Genomic DNA, 16,821 nt, shown 5'->3' on the forward strand with positions numbered 1-16,821 from the left:
TCAGTTTCATTCATTTACGTTTTCAGCCGTCTCATGTGGCTGCGTTATAGTTTCATCAAAACAGCAAAAAATAACAATATAATGGAAAAATAGTTAATTTCCCTCTAAAACTGTAAAAATGTGACCACAACATGAATGAATGGCGAAAATGATTGTGTGGATATTTCTCAGCTTGCACCACCTTATCACATTGTTAAAAATGTCTAAATACATTGTTGTCCCATTGAGCTTTTAAGGCATATTTTACAGTGTGCTCTCCAATCATGTCCCTGATCTTGAAAAGCGATGAAAGAGTTCGAAATATTGTCCATCCATCCATCTGCTTCCGCTTATCCTTTTCAGGAGAGAACCAATCGCACTTACATTCACTCCCACATTCACACCTATGGGCAATTTAGTGTTTCCAATTAACCTATCCCCACTAACTGCATGTCTTTGGACTGTGGGAGGAAGCCGGAGTACCTGGGGAGAACCCACGCGAACATGGGGAGAACATGGGGAGACCCCGGCCTGATGGTGGAATTGAACTCAGGACCTTCTTGCCACCGTGCTGCCCCCCCATTGGGTTCATTTAAATTTATATTAATTCTTTTACATGAACATACTCTGCATGGCTTTAGTTTCTGTGCGGGTTAGTGCTCCTATCTACTTGGTGGTGTGCCGACTGCCATCCACTGTTGGCAACACACTGACCAGAACCTCATACAAACTCTGAGTATAAATCATTTACCCAGTGAAATGTAAAGTCTTAGTATGCTTTGTGGGAAGCCAGACTGGGAAACCTGCTGCTTTTAGACATATCTCAACATTTTAAAATATTTTTTGGACTACATCGTTATTTAATAAAAGCATGGGTGATGTCTCAAATGTCCTAGAAAATATTGATTGCTGTATCATACGTCAATATCCGGTCTGAAAGTACAATTCCTAGAGATGTGATTTGTGGTACATTTTGCACACAGCCGTGCTATGTTATTCTCTTTAATGCAGAGGTTAACGTAAAAAGGCTGCATTCAGTTTTAGTTTAACAGTATAAAGTTTCCAAAGTTTCTCATTTATTCTCACTGCTTAGAATTTAAATACAGAACAATCAACTCTTGATATCTCCAGGGGTCTCTTCTGCTGCTTCAGTTTCTATGACTGGTCACATTGACATGATCTTCACCCGGCACCTCATTAACTCTCTCCTCTTATTCCTCCCCCTCTTTCTCCTTTTATCTTCTCTCTCTTTCTCTCCACACTTTAAAATGATATACTTAAGTACTGTGATAATGCAATAACCATGTACCGCTATAAAGCTCTCGTAATATGATTGATTACATTAACAGACACCTACACAGTCTAACTCAAGGTACGGTTTAATAGATGGGTTTGTAGCTTAAATGCAGCAAAGAGGAGTCCCTTCTGCTATTTTATATCCTCACTGAGACCTTACAACAAGGTCCAGTTTAGTGGAACAGTGCACTGGGCTGAAAGAGATGCCAAAGAGACTGTCAGCATGCCCTGTCTATTTAAACAGATTGTGGGACAGTCAACTGTTGGATCATGGGAAATGAGGGCTTCCATTGTGATTTAGTTTTCCTGAACTCCAAGTTTGCATTTTTATTTTTGTTCTTTTTTAGGGAGACAGTGTGTGTGTGTAAGTCTGTGCATGTCCATTCACAGTCCAGGTGAGCAGAGTTACGGACCGTTTTATTGGTGTAGCAATGACTCGTGTGATTATTGCAGGCGTCAGTGAATCAGAATGTGTGGTGTTGTGTTTGCATGAAATTGCGTCTGTGTGTGCGCGCACGTGTGCAAGCGCACTCTTGATTGATTTACCGATGTCAAGCCCTGTCTAGCATTTCTTTTATACATACAATGACTTCATGATGAATATTTACGTAACAGGCACAGACGTGAATAGACACACACACACACATGCTTCTTATATCCTGTACACAGAGTTACAAACAGAGAACACACAAACACATATTAACGTCATATAAACACACACATACATGCTGACCACCCCATAAGTATAGAGTACCAGGAGTTTTTCACGGTTCAGAATCGTACTTCTGGGCATGACTACACACAGCAGTAACAGCATGATGACTGACTGCTGAAAGTTAAAAAAAGAAGTTTCCATTTTACTTGTTCAACGGTAAAAAACAAACAAACAAAAAGAATTTCCAAAAGTTTATTCTGTTCATCTGGACGTAGCGTTTTGTGGGAGAAATGTTTCGTCACTCATCCAAGTGACTTCTTCAGTCTCAGCTGACTGCAGGTTTCCCCAATCTCATAAACAGTACATTTCCATAATGACTGAAACCAGCCCAGTGAAGGAACAATGGGCTGGGAGGTCAGTTCCTTAATCTTAATTATGCAAATTCTCATGACCATTGATCAACAACCACTGACCAAAGCCCACTGATCAATGGCCTTGAGTCCCATTCACAGAGAGTTGGGGAATGGCTGCAATCACAGCATTGTAAGATGGCGAAAGATGTACCCTTAGGCCCCCTCCTCGATTCAGAGATGGTCTTTCCCTTTTCACGTAAATGGCCTCCTTGACTCTGCGCTCAAACCAGCGTTCCTCCCTGTCCAAGATGTGTACATCCTCATCCTTGAAAGAGTGTCCACTGGCCTGTAGGTGTAAATAGACTGCAGAGCCTCGGTCTTAAAGGTGCACCCTGTTTATGTATTTTCGGTAAACCATACAGACTTGGTGTAGACTCCCCTGGGTATAGCCTGCGGTATGAGGTCCGGTCAATAGGCTTGTCTTGTTCTAACTGCTTCAGACAGTCTATCGCCCTCTTCCTGTAGCCACTTCCTGGGTCTCGTTTCAGGGGCTCATAAGTATTTTCATCACTGAGTAGTGACAAAATTTTCTCATGATAGTCTTTCTGGTTTAGCAATACTGTGCACCTCCCCTTGTCTGCCGGAAGGATGATAATGTTGTTGTCATCACTAAGTGATGTGAGTGCCTTCCTCTCCTCCATGGTGATGTTGGATGCTGGGGGCTTTGCATTGCTGAGACAGGCCGAAACTTTCGTCCGTAGTTGTTCTGCTTCCACTTCTGCAATATTGTTGTTACGAATTGCTGTTTCTGTGGCTGTGATCAGCTCCACCAAACGTCCAGATGAACAGAATCAACTTTTGGAGATTTACTTACCTGAATGACTGAGCATGCATCAAGACAACAAAAAGAATTACTGTTAATCAGAGGCTTTAAAGATAAAGATTCCTTTATTTTTGCTATAATATAGGGAAAATCCTTTCTTCCAAAATCCAATGCTCACTTTTGAAATTCACCAGGTTATTGAGACCAGGGATGTCCAACTCATTATACATCGTGAACCACATGCAACCCACTTTGATCTTAAGTGAGCCGGACCAAAGAAACTCGCCTTTCCATCACTATAAGGACGTTTAACTGCGCATTAATTACCTTTTGTGAAAAAACTGAAATTTCTATTGTAGAAAAACAGGAACTTTTCTGTCATGTTTTTTTTTTATTATTCGATTTTTATTAGTAGAAAAAGTTGGCACACATGTACCAGAAAAACATCACAGCTGAGGAGGGGGAACTTCAATACAAATTGCCAGCCAGATTTTAAAAGAAAGAGCTGGCAAGATCATAAGTAATGGCACCGTCACATTTCCCCTTTAACGTAAGTCTGACATATAACCTATGGATATATTTGTATTAAATACTGTCCAGTGTATCAGTATAGGAATTTTTTGCTGCAGCAGCCACAAGAATCCATTATCGGTCAGACTCTAATTAACAATCTCAAGCAGCCAGTTTAGTCTGTGCATCATTTAACATCCCTCTCCTACCAGCTGAATGTATGTGTGAATGCGTGTATAAATATAGCATGATTCCCATGATTAAGCTCCTGTCGCCATTTTGTTCCAGCTTGCAACCTGAACTGTGAGGTGACTGCGTGTTTCCATACACAGATCAAACCTACTCTACATTAAACCAAATATTTACTCTGCTGATAACCTCTGCTGTTTCTGGAGCAGATAAATAAAGTTCAGTGTGACGAATCAGTGAATTATACATTCATTATGTGTCTGCAAATAATGACTCCCCCCCCCTCTTTTTTTTCCCTCTTGCCCTTGACCTCAATCTTTAACACATATTCTAACTCAGCAGTGAGTTTTACTATTAATGTTTCTTTGTGTTGTTTCCACACATAAGAAACGTCAAGACAAATTTATAATTATCATCAAACTCTTCTTTTTGGTGTAGAATTTTCCTAACAATGAAACATTATGTTTGTATAACATACTGATAGATCAACAAGTCCTATTTTAATTAATAAAACGTCAGACAGACGTCTTTACATTTATCTCCTTCAAAAATACTGATTATAGTTGGCACAGTAGTATGCACTGGGCTTGTCTTTTGGCTGAGTCTACTGTTTTCAGTTGGTATCTGTTTTGGAGCAACCTTATCAAATCTCTAAAAACCCTCCATGAATTGCCTTCAGGGGCTTATGTAATTTATTTGAGTATCCAACAACGCTGGATTTTAGAGCTCTTATATTTTTCATGCCGTTGCAGGTCTCTCCACACATTTGGGATAATGCATATCTGTGTCTGTTCCTCCTTAGTGAAAAATTTAGACATTTCAGGTAGCTGGTACTTGCCTCTCAGTGAGTTATGCCCATGACGCCATTGCTCATATTTTTCACAAGACATTAGAGTACGGTCAGCAAACACGTCATTTGTTTCTAGCTTTCTCCCACACGTGAAACATGAGATGTTTAAGGTGGCGGCGTCCCTTGTGTTCATATATCTCAATGTATTGCACATGAAGCTGTCTCTGCGCACACAGGCCGCTCTAACTCTTGGGGGTTTGATGTCTGATTTGCTGCCCAGTTTTACATCGGTGTAAGGTTTAATGTTGCTGTAAGACATGATATATGATACAGCATGTTTCAGTGGTTTCTTGGGCAAACACACACAAACACTCACTCCCATGCGGCAACATATACCAAATACAGCTGAGCGAATGTACATACTGACGTTCTGTCTCGCTCTCTCACCTTCTCTTGTTTCCTCCCTCCACACACACACACACCGATGTGAAGTTGTGAGGCTTTAAGTCTATCTTTGTGCTGTAGTTCTCAGCAGCTGGTACTATATGTCTTTACAGACTTTAATGCACACACACACAAGTACAAATACACAAAAAGAGCCACGCACATCTGCCCTGCAGGGTTCCAACACGTGACTTATTTTCTTCGGGGTTTATGCACATGCTCATTTTCTTCCAGTCTCCTTTGGGTTGATGTGCATGCGCGCTGTCATGTGTTTCTATAGTTTGGCATATGCAGGTGTGTTTGTGCAACTGTGTGTCGCAGCCAGCTGCAGGAATGTGCTGACAGTGTGTGCGTAACAGCAGGGTGTCAGGTCTGAAATCTCAATCTAAATGAATTAAAACCTATTTTGCTTTCTGCTGTTCAGCTTAACTGACATTTAACACACATCCCTCGCTCTGTCTTTCCCTCATTTCTATTCATCAGTTTCATACAAAGTCAAACACACACATCCGTGTCCATCTTTTATGGTTGCTGTATGTGTTGGGACAGTTTCTAGCTCCCAGTAAGCTAGAAACCCAGTACATGTGATGTGTTTGGTAATGTTTCAGTTGATGCAGCTGTTTTCGTTGTCCAAGACGAAGAGACAGTAAATCCAGCAGAACCATAACTTTAACATCTCCATCAGGACTCGATGGATGGAAGTCATCTCAAAAAGAGGTTCTTTTCCTTAAAAGGCTTTACAGTATGGACAGCAACGCCCTTTATGCCTTTATTTTTCACAGGAAAAAGTCTGCCAAGAAAACCTTTAATGCGAGGCTGTAATTTTACGATTTTTACTGTGATGACGAGTTGCTACATATTTCACCCCTTAACTCATTCAGCATGATAAGACCAGATTCTGTCAACACAGAAACACCCAGATTACAGTTAAACATGCCAAAGCAGTTGAACTTCTCATTCATCCATGCATTTTCTTGACTGCTTATCCAATGGGAGTTGCGGTGGAGATGAAGCCTCTCTTTGTTGACACTGAGCAAGAAGCAGAATACAATGTGGACAGGTCGCAAGGGCTACCACAAAAAGATAGACAACCACATACTAACAACTGTGGTCAATTTAGAAGCAACAGTTTACCCAAGGCCCAGAGGAAGCCTACGCAGGCACAAGAAAAGCATGTAAACTCGTGCAGGTTTCAGTCATCCAGGTCATGGTAGTCCTGAGTGCTGAGAAAATAAAGCAGCTGGGCTTCTTTAAGTCCCCGAAGGTGTATTAGCCACATCCAAGAGGCTTTTTTGATGATGGAGATTGGATCATCTCTGATGGAGAATCACTGGGACTTCACCTCTTGTGGTTGTCCCCCTGGAGGTGGTCCTGAGCATCAATGACCCACTATTAATCATATAATGAACAAAAATGTGGGTCATTACCATCACTGGGGCCAAGGTGCGATACCTCTAAGCCCCACACCACCATCATGTGAGTTCTCGTCACCATCAGTTGTTTTAGAGCTCAAGAAGCCTCTTGGATGAGACGCGAAACATCTTTACAAACCTCCAGTTGCTGTCTTTTGAAGGACTCGACAAAACAATGGAAGCTGCTACAGCAAAGACTCGGCCAACCAACAGGCTCAGCCACAGAACCTTGTTGCTGTCATGTGACAGCGATAACCACCATGTTGTGCTGGAAATCTGACACGGTTTGTGTCAAATCCACTTTTTATCAGATTAAATATTCTCAAATTTAAAGATTTGGTTGACCTCAGAACTGCACAAACAATGTACAAAGCAGCAAATAAATCTTCAGAACTTGTTCCAAAAAAGACCAAATACTCATGACCTGAGAGGAATCCTTATGTTCAGCAAGCCTCTAGTAAGGACAAATGTAAATATGACAGCATTACAGTCAGAGGAGTTAGTGTGTGGAACACCTGTACAGATGAAATCAAGAAAAGTACATCAATACAAAAATTCACACAATTGTTCAAAAAGAATAAATTGCATGAATATAGGAAATCTTCCTCTCAGTGACTGAGTTGTCTCATTGTGTCCTCATTTTTTATAGATCAAGGGCAGAGTAACCCAAGCTTAAGTGTTCATTAAGGTGTTTGTCACACAAATATAAAATAAGCTCAGAGATTAAGCGGGTGTTAAACACAGCGTGATTAGTTTATGTAAAAATGTAGTTTGTTGTTGTTCTGGTTTACGTGCTGAAAATGGTTTTATTTGTGTATGTTCAACGTGTTAGACTTGTACATAGTTAAACATATATTGATCAAATAATGTTGAATCCTGGATATGGATTTGTAAGCAATGAAATTTGAAATAAGGGGGTAGAAACAGGAAAACTTCATCCTACTCCTTTTCGAGCACACACATTCTGTAGACATAGATATATACACGAAAACTTAATGATTTTTAAGTTGTTTTTTTCTCTTGTTATTTCAATTATATTTGCATGTTCAAAATAAAATTCTGTCTGTCTGTCTGTCTGTCTGTCTGTCTGTCTGTCTGTCTGTCTGTCTGTCTATCTATCTATCTATCTATCTTCAGTAGTGACCACATTTTCATATGACATTTCCATTCCAACAGAACTGGGTTTGTTGAGGTGTAAACTCTGGTTTCTTAATTCTGAGATTTTGGGTTCTAATTATGTTGCTCTCATAAAGGGCTAGAACACGATACATCATGGTATAATGATTACAGTTTTTCTCAGTCGCTTTGGTGCATTTCTCACAACAGAATTGAACTCTCCACCACTACTAAGGCACTTCTCAAAACAATTAGTGCAAACTGCAAAACATGGTGGATAACTTGCAAAAGTGAGTCACTCCATCAAAAAGAAAAGTCAGGTGTCCAAAATAAGTTGTCAATGCATCAATAACAAATCCCTTGAGCAAAACAGACAATACATTCATCAAAAGCAAGTACTGATACCAAACAAAGTGTCAGGGCTGTCACAATTACAAGTCATTAGACCAGCACCTTTGGTCACAAAATCACATGGTCTGAACATGTTCCCATTGTGACGGATGTCTTTGTAGGTGCTTCCCAATGACATGTCAAGTCCGGACCGCATGCATGGCATGTTGAAAACCATAAATTGTAAAGGACAATCAAGACACTCCATATGCACTCTTGATAATATTTAATTGAAACTGTTCACAGCATTGTGCAAACTGGGGAAATACAGTAAATCAAACATTTTACAGCAAACAAACTCACCTAGACAGTAAACCTCACTGCAGTAGTTACGACTCAAAAAAAACAAACTGAAAAACAGACACTGCTGCATATCAATCATTGATATCTAGACGCTCCCGTCTGTCTGCCCACATATTTGCATCAACATCACAGCGTATGTCAGCTCTATCGATGCATCGGGGAAAGTATCTTCTGGAGTGTCGAATCCACCCTCTGCAGGACTCTGCTGTGATGTCATCACAAGCTGCATCCATAGCTGCTAGCAGGGTCATTTGGGTATGTGGATGCCTGTCATATACCTTCCACCTCCAGGAAGAGAAAAACTCCTCAATTGGATTCAGGAATGGACTGTAAGGAGGAAGAAACTCCATAAGCATCCTGTCGTGTGCTGCAAACCACTGCCTGACTACAGCAGAGTGATGGAAGCTTACATTATCCCAAACCACTACATACATTGTCCGATTGTCACCAGGATCATCCCTTCCATTTTGTGGGATCAGGTCCCTATGAAGAGCATCCAGAAAAGCCAACAGGTGTTGTGACTTGTATGCACCAATACGAGGAATATGGGTGTGAACACCATTCTCTGAGATTGCGGCACACATTGTAATATTCCCTCCTCGTTGGCCTGGGACATCAATGGTGGCTCTTTCTCCAATGTGATTCCGTCCACGCCGTCTGCCTTTTGCGAGATTGAATCCCGCTTCGTCAAGATATACAAACATGTGCAGGGGTTCCCTGGCCTCCAACTCCAGGATATGCTTTACAAAGGATGAGAATCAGACAGGTCTGTAATGGTGCATTTGGCAGAACAGATTGTACAGTTGGAATTGTACATAGGATTACAGTAACATGCATAAATGTAGGTTGAGTACATGGCCTAAACTGTTACAGTGAACAGAGGTACATATGCGAACATGTGTTACCTGTACATACTGGTGACGGAGCTCCTTCACTCGATCACTGTTCCGTTCAAATGGCACTCTGTACAATTGCTTCATGGACATTTCATTCCGTCTGAGGACTCTGTCTATGGTGGAAATTGATATTGACTGAATATTTCCGAAGATGGTGTCATCGTTTACGACAGTTCTTTGTATTTCTCTCAGTCTCAAAGCGTTGTTTGCAGCCACCATTGCACAAATTCTTTCCTCTTGCTGCGGAGTCATAAGTGGACCTCTTCCACCTCCTCTAGGTTGTCTGGCAGTCCTTTTTGAGATGCAGATGGGAAAACACACACATGTAAGCGCAAACATGCTTACAGTGATTGTCACAGGACTATCATTCAAAACTCCTTTCTTTACAGCATTACTGTATTGTACCACAGCACACTATGCCACACCTGGGCCAAGTCTGCGCTTCAGTTACAGTACGTCTATGTGTAAGGATCTGTAAGGTCATGTCCTAATGCAAGTCTCCTGTATGACTATGAAAGTGCAGAGCAAATTAGTTTGTGCTGCATACTGTAACTAGATTACGGTGTGCTCACCTGTTTTCCCGACGAAATGTCTGGATGATAGAACTTACAGTAGTTCTCCCAACATTTGGCTGCACCCTTCGACCAGCCTCGGCCATTGTGAGGCCATGGTTTATCACATGATCCACAAGTGTTGCCCTGATTTCGTCAGGAACGTGTCTATGTGGTTGGCCTCTTCTCACCCGGTTTTGTCCTCGTCCTCCACCGATCCTCACTCCTCTTCCACGAGGCTGACGTTCCATGTTCTGCTGTTTTGTAGATTCAGTATGCACCTCATGCCAATCCTGTCTGTTGGTTTACATTACAGTATATATGTACTTGTGGAGTGGGGGATGCTGTGCCGCGGTTCACCTGTGACTGGGTAGGAGAGGCTTTTCATTGGTTGCAAGTAGGAGTGACACACACCAATTTTCATTAGTGTGAGATAAGGTTCACCTGAGACATGTAGTTTATGGAGATTTTCATGGGAACTCCTCCAAAATAGGGTTTTCAAAATGGGTGTATGAATCGTTTGACAAGCTGTTCAGCAATTTTGAGTGCACTGACACAAGCAATGCAATGAAGACTATTAGTTGTAAGGACAATGACTATTCAGCCGGTACAAGTATGAATAATTGTGACATTCATGATGAAAGAAAGGAGATAGTGATGAATAGGAAGTCAAACGTGACCATTCTTTAGATATTTGTACTCACTCAACTGCTTCATGTCCAAAGGCATTTGCCTTTGGACGCAGTGAACGTGAAACCGCCACAGGGTTGTGCCAAAACGACTACATGTTGTGGTGGTTGAACTAACTGTTGTGCAATGTTTAATTCTGTTGTGAGAAATGCACCAAAGCGACTGAGAAAAACTGTAAAGCGTACACATGTCTCCATGATTGTTTTCTCCTCCTAGACGACTGGTATCTATAAATATCATTTCTTTTCTTGAAATCAAAAGCCTTGGTTTTTTATTTAAATTATTTTATAATGTGTCAAATGTTAATTTACCTAATTAAAAAGTGATAAGAGGAGAGGAGATGTGCAGGAGAGAACGAGGGGCTCACAGAGGAAGCAGCGGAAAAGACAGTAAAGAGGTCAGGGCAGGAAGTATAAGTCGCTTTAGGGGGGAAGGAGTAAGAGGATAAATTAAATGAAAGAAAGAAAAGCAGAAAATGTCTTTTTGGCAGAGAGAAAAGGAGAAAGACAGCTGTCCTACAACAACTTACAACATATCCAACAAAACTGCATGATATCCCAAAGAAATGATATTCCCTTCATCTCTGTCTGCCTTCCATCTTCCGTTCATCCATCAATCTTTGAGATGACACTTTATGGTTAATGTCCCCTCCTTTTACTTTCATGCCCTACCTTTATGCACAACTTTATGTCAACTAATTTATTGATCATATTTTTACCAGACAAGAAAAATTCACTTAACATTTTATGAACCTCAGAAATCATCTGTTGCACCAAATGTTGTAAACAGGTCATCAGAAAAAAAAAACACTGAAGAAACTCAAAGAAGAGAAGAAATCAGGGCGACGATGCACGACGTCAAGGTTTTCAGCAACAGGCAAACAAAGTCACTGGCAGCACTGGCAGTTATTTCCTTTCTGCAGAGAAAGACGCAGAACATTTTAGTTATTTAATCTGTGTGTGGGATGCTGCCTCGGGTTGAGAAAGTAGTGATAATCTCGTATTAGGAGGTGATTCACTGAGAATTTTTTTCCTTCAAATTCCCAGCAACACCAAACTCCATCTGGATATGATAGACCTGGATCTCCTGTGCGCACAACAGACTGGACAGATTTTAACCCACTAAGATGAAGCTTTTTAGTAGATTGAGAGTCCGTTTGAGGAAAAAAAATATCACATTTGTCTTTTTCACTTGTGCACACAAAGACTAGATTTTGAGCCTCGTGTACAATTAGGCCATAAAGAAAGTCTGCAGACACACGAAGCGGCTTCGCTGTCTTCAGTCTCCTGCAGTGAGAACCTTGGCCGATGCCTCAAGGTGAATGCTATAAATTCAATTTATTTCTCCTTAGCTGCTCTGTTCTCTGTTTTATCTCCCTACCAGACTCCTTCTCCTTCCCCCTGCGCCCTTTCCGCCATCCCTCCCTTCATTCCTGTCGTCCCTCCTTTACTTCATCTTTCAACCTGAAATAACTTCTCTCAGTCCATTCCATCCTCCTTTTTTGTCTCCTCCCTTGCATCCTCCCTTCCACTTTTCTTCATCTCTTTCCATTCATCTCTCCATTGCCATCCCTTCTTTTAAGCCTACACCTGTCTGGCAAAGTCATTATTGCCTGATTTCTGTTTGGCAAGCTGTATATCTCCCACCGTCCGTGTCTTCACCGTTGTCACTACATACTGAAACTAATCGATGACGTGTCGGGCTCTCTTTTTGCGCTTTTGCGTGTGTGTGTAGTCGAAGATCTCATTTTCGAAGGCTCTGTCAATGGAATGACATCTCTGCTTTTTACAGCTGTCACTAACAATATGGCTGCATGTGTAAGACACGCGCACACACACACACACACACACACACACACACACACACACACACACACACACACACACACACACACACAGTCGTTTACAAAAAAAAAGAAACAGACAGCAAGACTGCTGAGAAGCTTTCCCTCCCAGAGGAATGCTTGGAGATGTATACAAACACATACGCACAGACGCATAAAAATACATCCTCCCACACGAATGCATGTACACATGATGCTCGTGGCAGCACACCAAGCACAGAGATGCGCTTTGATCCCCTCAGACAGCAATGAGATTAATCCACAGTGTGCCAAAGCAAGTCTGTGTTTGTGTGTGTGTGTGTGTAACAGACATGTTCAGAGCTTAGTAGAGATGGACCGATCCGATATTACGTATCGGTATCGGTCCGATACTGACCTAAATTACTGGATCGGATATCGGAGAAAAATAAAAAATTTAATCCGATCCATTAAATATCAGAAAGCACCTCACAAAACTTGCAACATGCCGTAACTCACCTCAGAAAGTTAGCACGTCGGAGCAGTATGCATCACGTGATAGAGCAGCTGTGGCATGCGGGACCTGTCGGTGCTCTGGATAGCATTTGGAGCTTCGCTAGCAACCCGGCATTTCATCTCCGACAAAGTTATCCCCGAGAGAAGTAAAGCAAGTGTGTAAGTCCATCTCTGAATGTTTGTAAAGCATTCCTGCGTTAAGCTTAACAAACGACTGCCTCTTCTTGCTGCTACTTCAATCATGAAACTGCTTAACGATCAGCTGATCGGCTTTTCTGTCGCGAGTCCGTGTCTCTAGTTTGCTTTTGGCCCACTTTGCACCAGAAAGAGGAAACCAGCGGCTGAACAACAGCAGCACGTTTAAGCTTGATCAGCTGTTGTTAGAATGTATTTAATATTACTTTCTACTCCAGGATCTTTTTCTATGTAGCTGACGGCTGGTAACTGTGCAGGGGCGGATCTAGCAAAGTTTAGCCAGGGGGGCCGATAGGGCATTAACAGGGAAAAGGGGGCACAAAGACATACTTTTCTTTCTTATTCTCATTTAAAATGTCTAGCTTTTAATAAATAATTATCTGACACCCAAAGTTTTAATTTGATGCAAAATGAATAGAAGTCCATTATTGTATATAGTAACTATTAAGTCTAATATATATACCCTAGTAAGCTATAGTACTTTTTCCTTTGGGAAGGTACCATCTGTGCAGTCTGCAATTCTGTTGAAGAAAGATGTTGAATCTATTTAATATTTCTTGAAAAATAATTTATTTCTGTGCATTTTTTTCACACTGCATCAAATTAAGGTTGATTACGGCGATTAAGCATCATGAGGTGGAGCGTGAGGGGTGGTTCCCTATTTTTTATTTATTTATTTTTGTTGTTGCTGGGAGTTGGAACCCTATTAGTTAGGTTGCTTAATATTTATGCTAAGTACTCTTTAAAATACCAGAATAGGGAGGATGGTGTAGGTTTAAGTTTATTAGATTGATCAGTATTGCTGAACTATGAAATAATTTTTTTTGCATACAGGTATAACAGAATAGCTTTAGTGTAGTTGTTGTTTTAAACTTGAGTATGAACTTATACAAAATGCAGCAAGATATTTAAAAAACAGTTTTGTTGACTAAAAAACACTATATCGGATTCATATCGGTATCGGCAGATATCCAAATTTATGATATCGGTATCGGTATCGGACATAAAAAAGTGGTATCGTGCCATCTCTAGAGCTTAGTATGACAAAAAGGGGCACGCAGTTTTGACACTTAGTCTTACAAGCTCAAATCAGGGCGCCACGCTTTATGTCTCGCTCTCTTCTCTCCACTTTTTTGTGCGCTCTGTATTTCCCTTTTGTCTTTCGCTCTGGCTCTCTGCCTCTGTTCTGATGCTTTTTTACTTTTTGTAGGAATCTGAAACATTTGAATCGGTAAACTAGAGACAATAAAAGACACGCTTCACTCAGAAGTTGTGTTCTTTTGTTTTTGTTTTTATTTGATTTTCTAAAAACAAAAGAATCCTTGTAAACCAGTGAATGTTTACTTTCATGTCGCTGGCATCATGTACGCTTTGTTACTACATTTTTTCGGACATGTAGCCCAATTCTTTGAATTAAACTCAGTTGGGGGGGGGGGGTTATATTTATAACAGGGAGATTACAGCTAAAAGAAACAAGTGGAGAGGAAAAACAGATAAAGGAAAAAAGGATGCGGCAAAACCTAAAGTTGCCTCTTTTCCTCAGGCTGATTACAGGTTGCATGTGCCAGGCCATCAAACAGATCATTAAACAGCAATTAAAGAGAGAGAGGGAGTGATGAAGAGAGAAAACGTATCGAAAAACAGAAAACAAAACGTGGATTCTTTCAAAGCCTCTGATTGTATGTTGGAAGTGCCAGACGAATTCATTTCTATTCTGGGAATAATAAAAGTGCAGTATAAGACCGGCAGAGGAGAACCGAACAAACCAGTGACAAACCAGTCAGCTTCAGATGAAGCTAAAAATTGACCAAAATAGTTTGATGATTCAACTTTGTAATCAGGGTTAAACTATAGGTATAATGAATATTTGTAATGTAATGATAACATTTTCTTTTCAGACTTTTCCCTCCTTTTTGGCAAAGCTGGCTCGCAGTAAAGTGATTGTTAACTGAAATAAAATGATGGAAATGGGAACAATGGGTTATATTTCAAAGTGAAATAGCTTTAATCATTGTTTGAGTTTTGCCTTTTCTTAGTTTTGTGAGCAAGATTCACATTGAAAGATGATAAAAAAATTTTTTTAATTTGATTCTAATGTAAAGAAATAGCAGCTGTGTTTAGTGTTGCGCCGCATAAATCTAAAAATAGCGTTTTTGCTTCTGTAGAAAGTAAAGTTCAGTCACAAATATGAAGTATTAGCCTCTACATGTTATATATACTGTTGTCAAACTAAATAGACACATTAATTCACTGTAGTTCACTGTAATGAGCACAGTTTTTTGTCTACTAAACCAAAACATCAGCAATGTTGTAGCTGAGAAACAAAGTGATGCATTCTTGTCACTGGCTGGCTTTTTTTGCACAAATTAATGAGAATTGAAATCCACTGAGAAATCATGGAGGCTCTTAAACAGTCATAACCAGGAAAACAGTCAGTCTCCTTTCACTAACCAATGCTCTAAAACAGGGGTCTGAAAATTGAATGAGCTGTGGGCGCTGTCATCTCATTGGAGGGCCACTTTAGTGTTCAAGTAGTACAAAAAACAAACAAACAAGAAAACACCCACAAATATTTCTGAAAATGTAGTAGGTAGTAGTAGTTTTTTTTTTTTTCCAATTTCAAATATTGTATAATAAGAAAAAGCTGCAAATGTATAATTATAATTTTATATAGTGCTATCATTTTTTCGTATTTAACAAATTAAAGAATGCAGACATAAGTGTGCACATTTTTCACTGCTAGTTAAAATAGTTTTCTTTACAAAGAATTCTCACTGCATTAATTATCTTATGGCCCTGAGTGAGCTGTTTAGGAAAAGGGACTTCACTAAAACAGGGATGACAGTGTAGTAACCATCATGTGATGTTGATTAGGCAGCATGGATGCTATCTTTAGAAAATGAAGATCAATATCAAAATCAATAAAATTGCCCATAATCGTGCTGATGAATGAAGATAGGCACCATGAAATGAAGGGCAAAGGTTTGATGCAAAACAAAAAAAGAACAGCCATGTGTGTGTTTTTGTGCACGGTGCGCCACAAGAGAGTTTAATGTGCCACACGGCCAGCGTTCAAGCTCTACAGCCAGTGATGGAGTTTAACTGAATGCTTGTTACGCTCTAATTACAACATGGGTTGTCTGCTGAAGGGCAGGCTCCCTCTGTGTGCAGCAGGTGTCAGCTCAGTCGTCACTTGTCTGTAAATATCTATGAATGTCGGCGTGATTTGAAGATCAGGGTATTTTGGTTTTTAAGGTGTTATTAGAAGATGAGTATTCTAAGTGTGGTCTATTGGCCAATGACCACCTCTGATAGCACATTATGTTGCCCATAAAGTACTGTAATATATTTAGCCCAAGCATAGTTGATGTAGTGAAATGGCAAAGAAAAAGTGCACAGACAATTACATCAAGGGTCAGGAAATGTATCAGTCTTCTCACTAACGATTCAAAATCTTCAAACCAGTCCAAAGAGGACAATTAGCAACATTAACCACCCGCCTCTGAACAATAAAGTGTTCGACATGCACATTTTTCCTGTAAAGCCCTCCATCACAAGCTAGCTTCCAGAAGTGGTAGTCATTCATCAAACCTTCGAGAGCCATGGATTAGAAGATGTGAAAGTTGCATCCAACCTCCGTCTACTTCCCCTTAATCCACTGACACGCAGTAGCGTTGTATGACGGCGATAAAGATCAGCCGAAAGATTTCAGTTACTCTTACGTAGTCATAAGATAAATTGCACTTCAGTGAACATGTGGGACTCACAGGTGTCCATTACTTTCACTGGTTAATATGGCAGGAGTGAGTTTGTGCTGACAGATTGTAAGCAGATGTCTTGGTCTCAGTAGCTAAGCATAGAAATGGATTTACTGTAAAGAACCACAGTGAGCACAAAGCTGCAGCTTTGTCA

The 16,821-nt window shown here is 40.5% G+C and overlaps 2 protein-coding genes across 18 annotated transcripts in view; one reads left to right on the forward strand and one right to left on the reverse strand.

Annotated features, from left to right (window-relative positions):
* LOC113008901 (ELKS/Rab6-interacting/CAST family member 1-like) overlaps window positions 1–16,821 on the forward strand; it is a 209,969-nt gene that overhangs the window by 140,164 nt on the left and 52,984 nt on the right. The gene's annotated exons all lie outside the window — the stretch shown is intronic.
* LOC145421496 (uncharacterized) lies at window positions 8,167–11,275 on the reverse strand. 2 transcript variants are annotated; one of them, XM_080291917.1, is made up of 4 exons: window positions 9,729–11,275; window positions 9,166–9,448; window positions 8,693–9,000; window positions 8,167–8,587 (listed from the first exon to the last, which is right to left on the reverse strand). In XM_080291917.1, the coding sequence occupies exons 1-4, from the start codon at window positions 9,956–9,958 to the stop codon at window positions 8,332–8,334; spliced, it is 1,077 nt and encodes a 358-aa protein (XP_080148043.1). In that variant the 5' UTR covers window positions 9,959–11,275; the 3' UTR covers window positions 8,167–8,331. The 2 variants fall into 2 exon arrangements, with proteins under 2 accessions (XP_080148043.1, XP_080148042.1); XM_080291916.1 differs by having other exon boundaries at window positions 8,167–9,000; window positions 9,729–11,272.

The sequence above is a fragment of the Astatotilapia calliptera genome, chromosome 17 (genome assembly GCF_964374335.1).
Source record: "Astatotilapia calliptera chromosome 17, fAstCal68.1, whole genome shotgun sequence".
Lineage (NCBI taxonomy): Eukaryota > Metazoa > Chordata > Actinopteri > Cichliformes > Cichlidae > Astatotilapia > Astatotilapia calliptera.

Coding starts and splice junctions, on each gene's coding strand:
- LOC145421496 (XM_080291916.1), bottom strand. CDS start 9,958: ATGGAACGTCAGCCTCGTGGAAGAGGAGTGAGGATCGGTGGAGGACGA. Junction 9,449..9,728: donor ACATTTCGTCGGGAAAACAG/GTGAGCACACCG, acceptor CATCTCAAAAAG/GACTGCCAGACAACCTAGAG. Junction 9,001..9,165: donor TCCGTCACCAGTATGTACAG/GTAACACATGTT, acceptor TCCTTTGTAAAG/CATATCCTGGAGTTGGAGGC.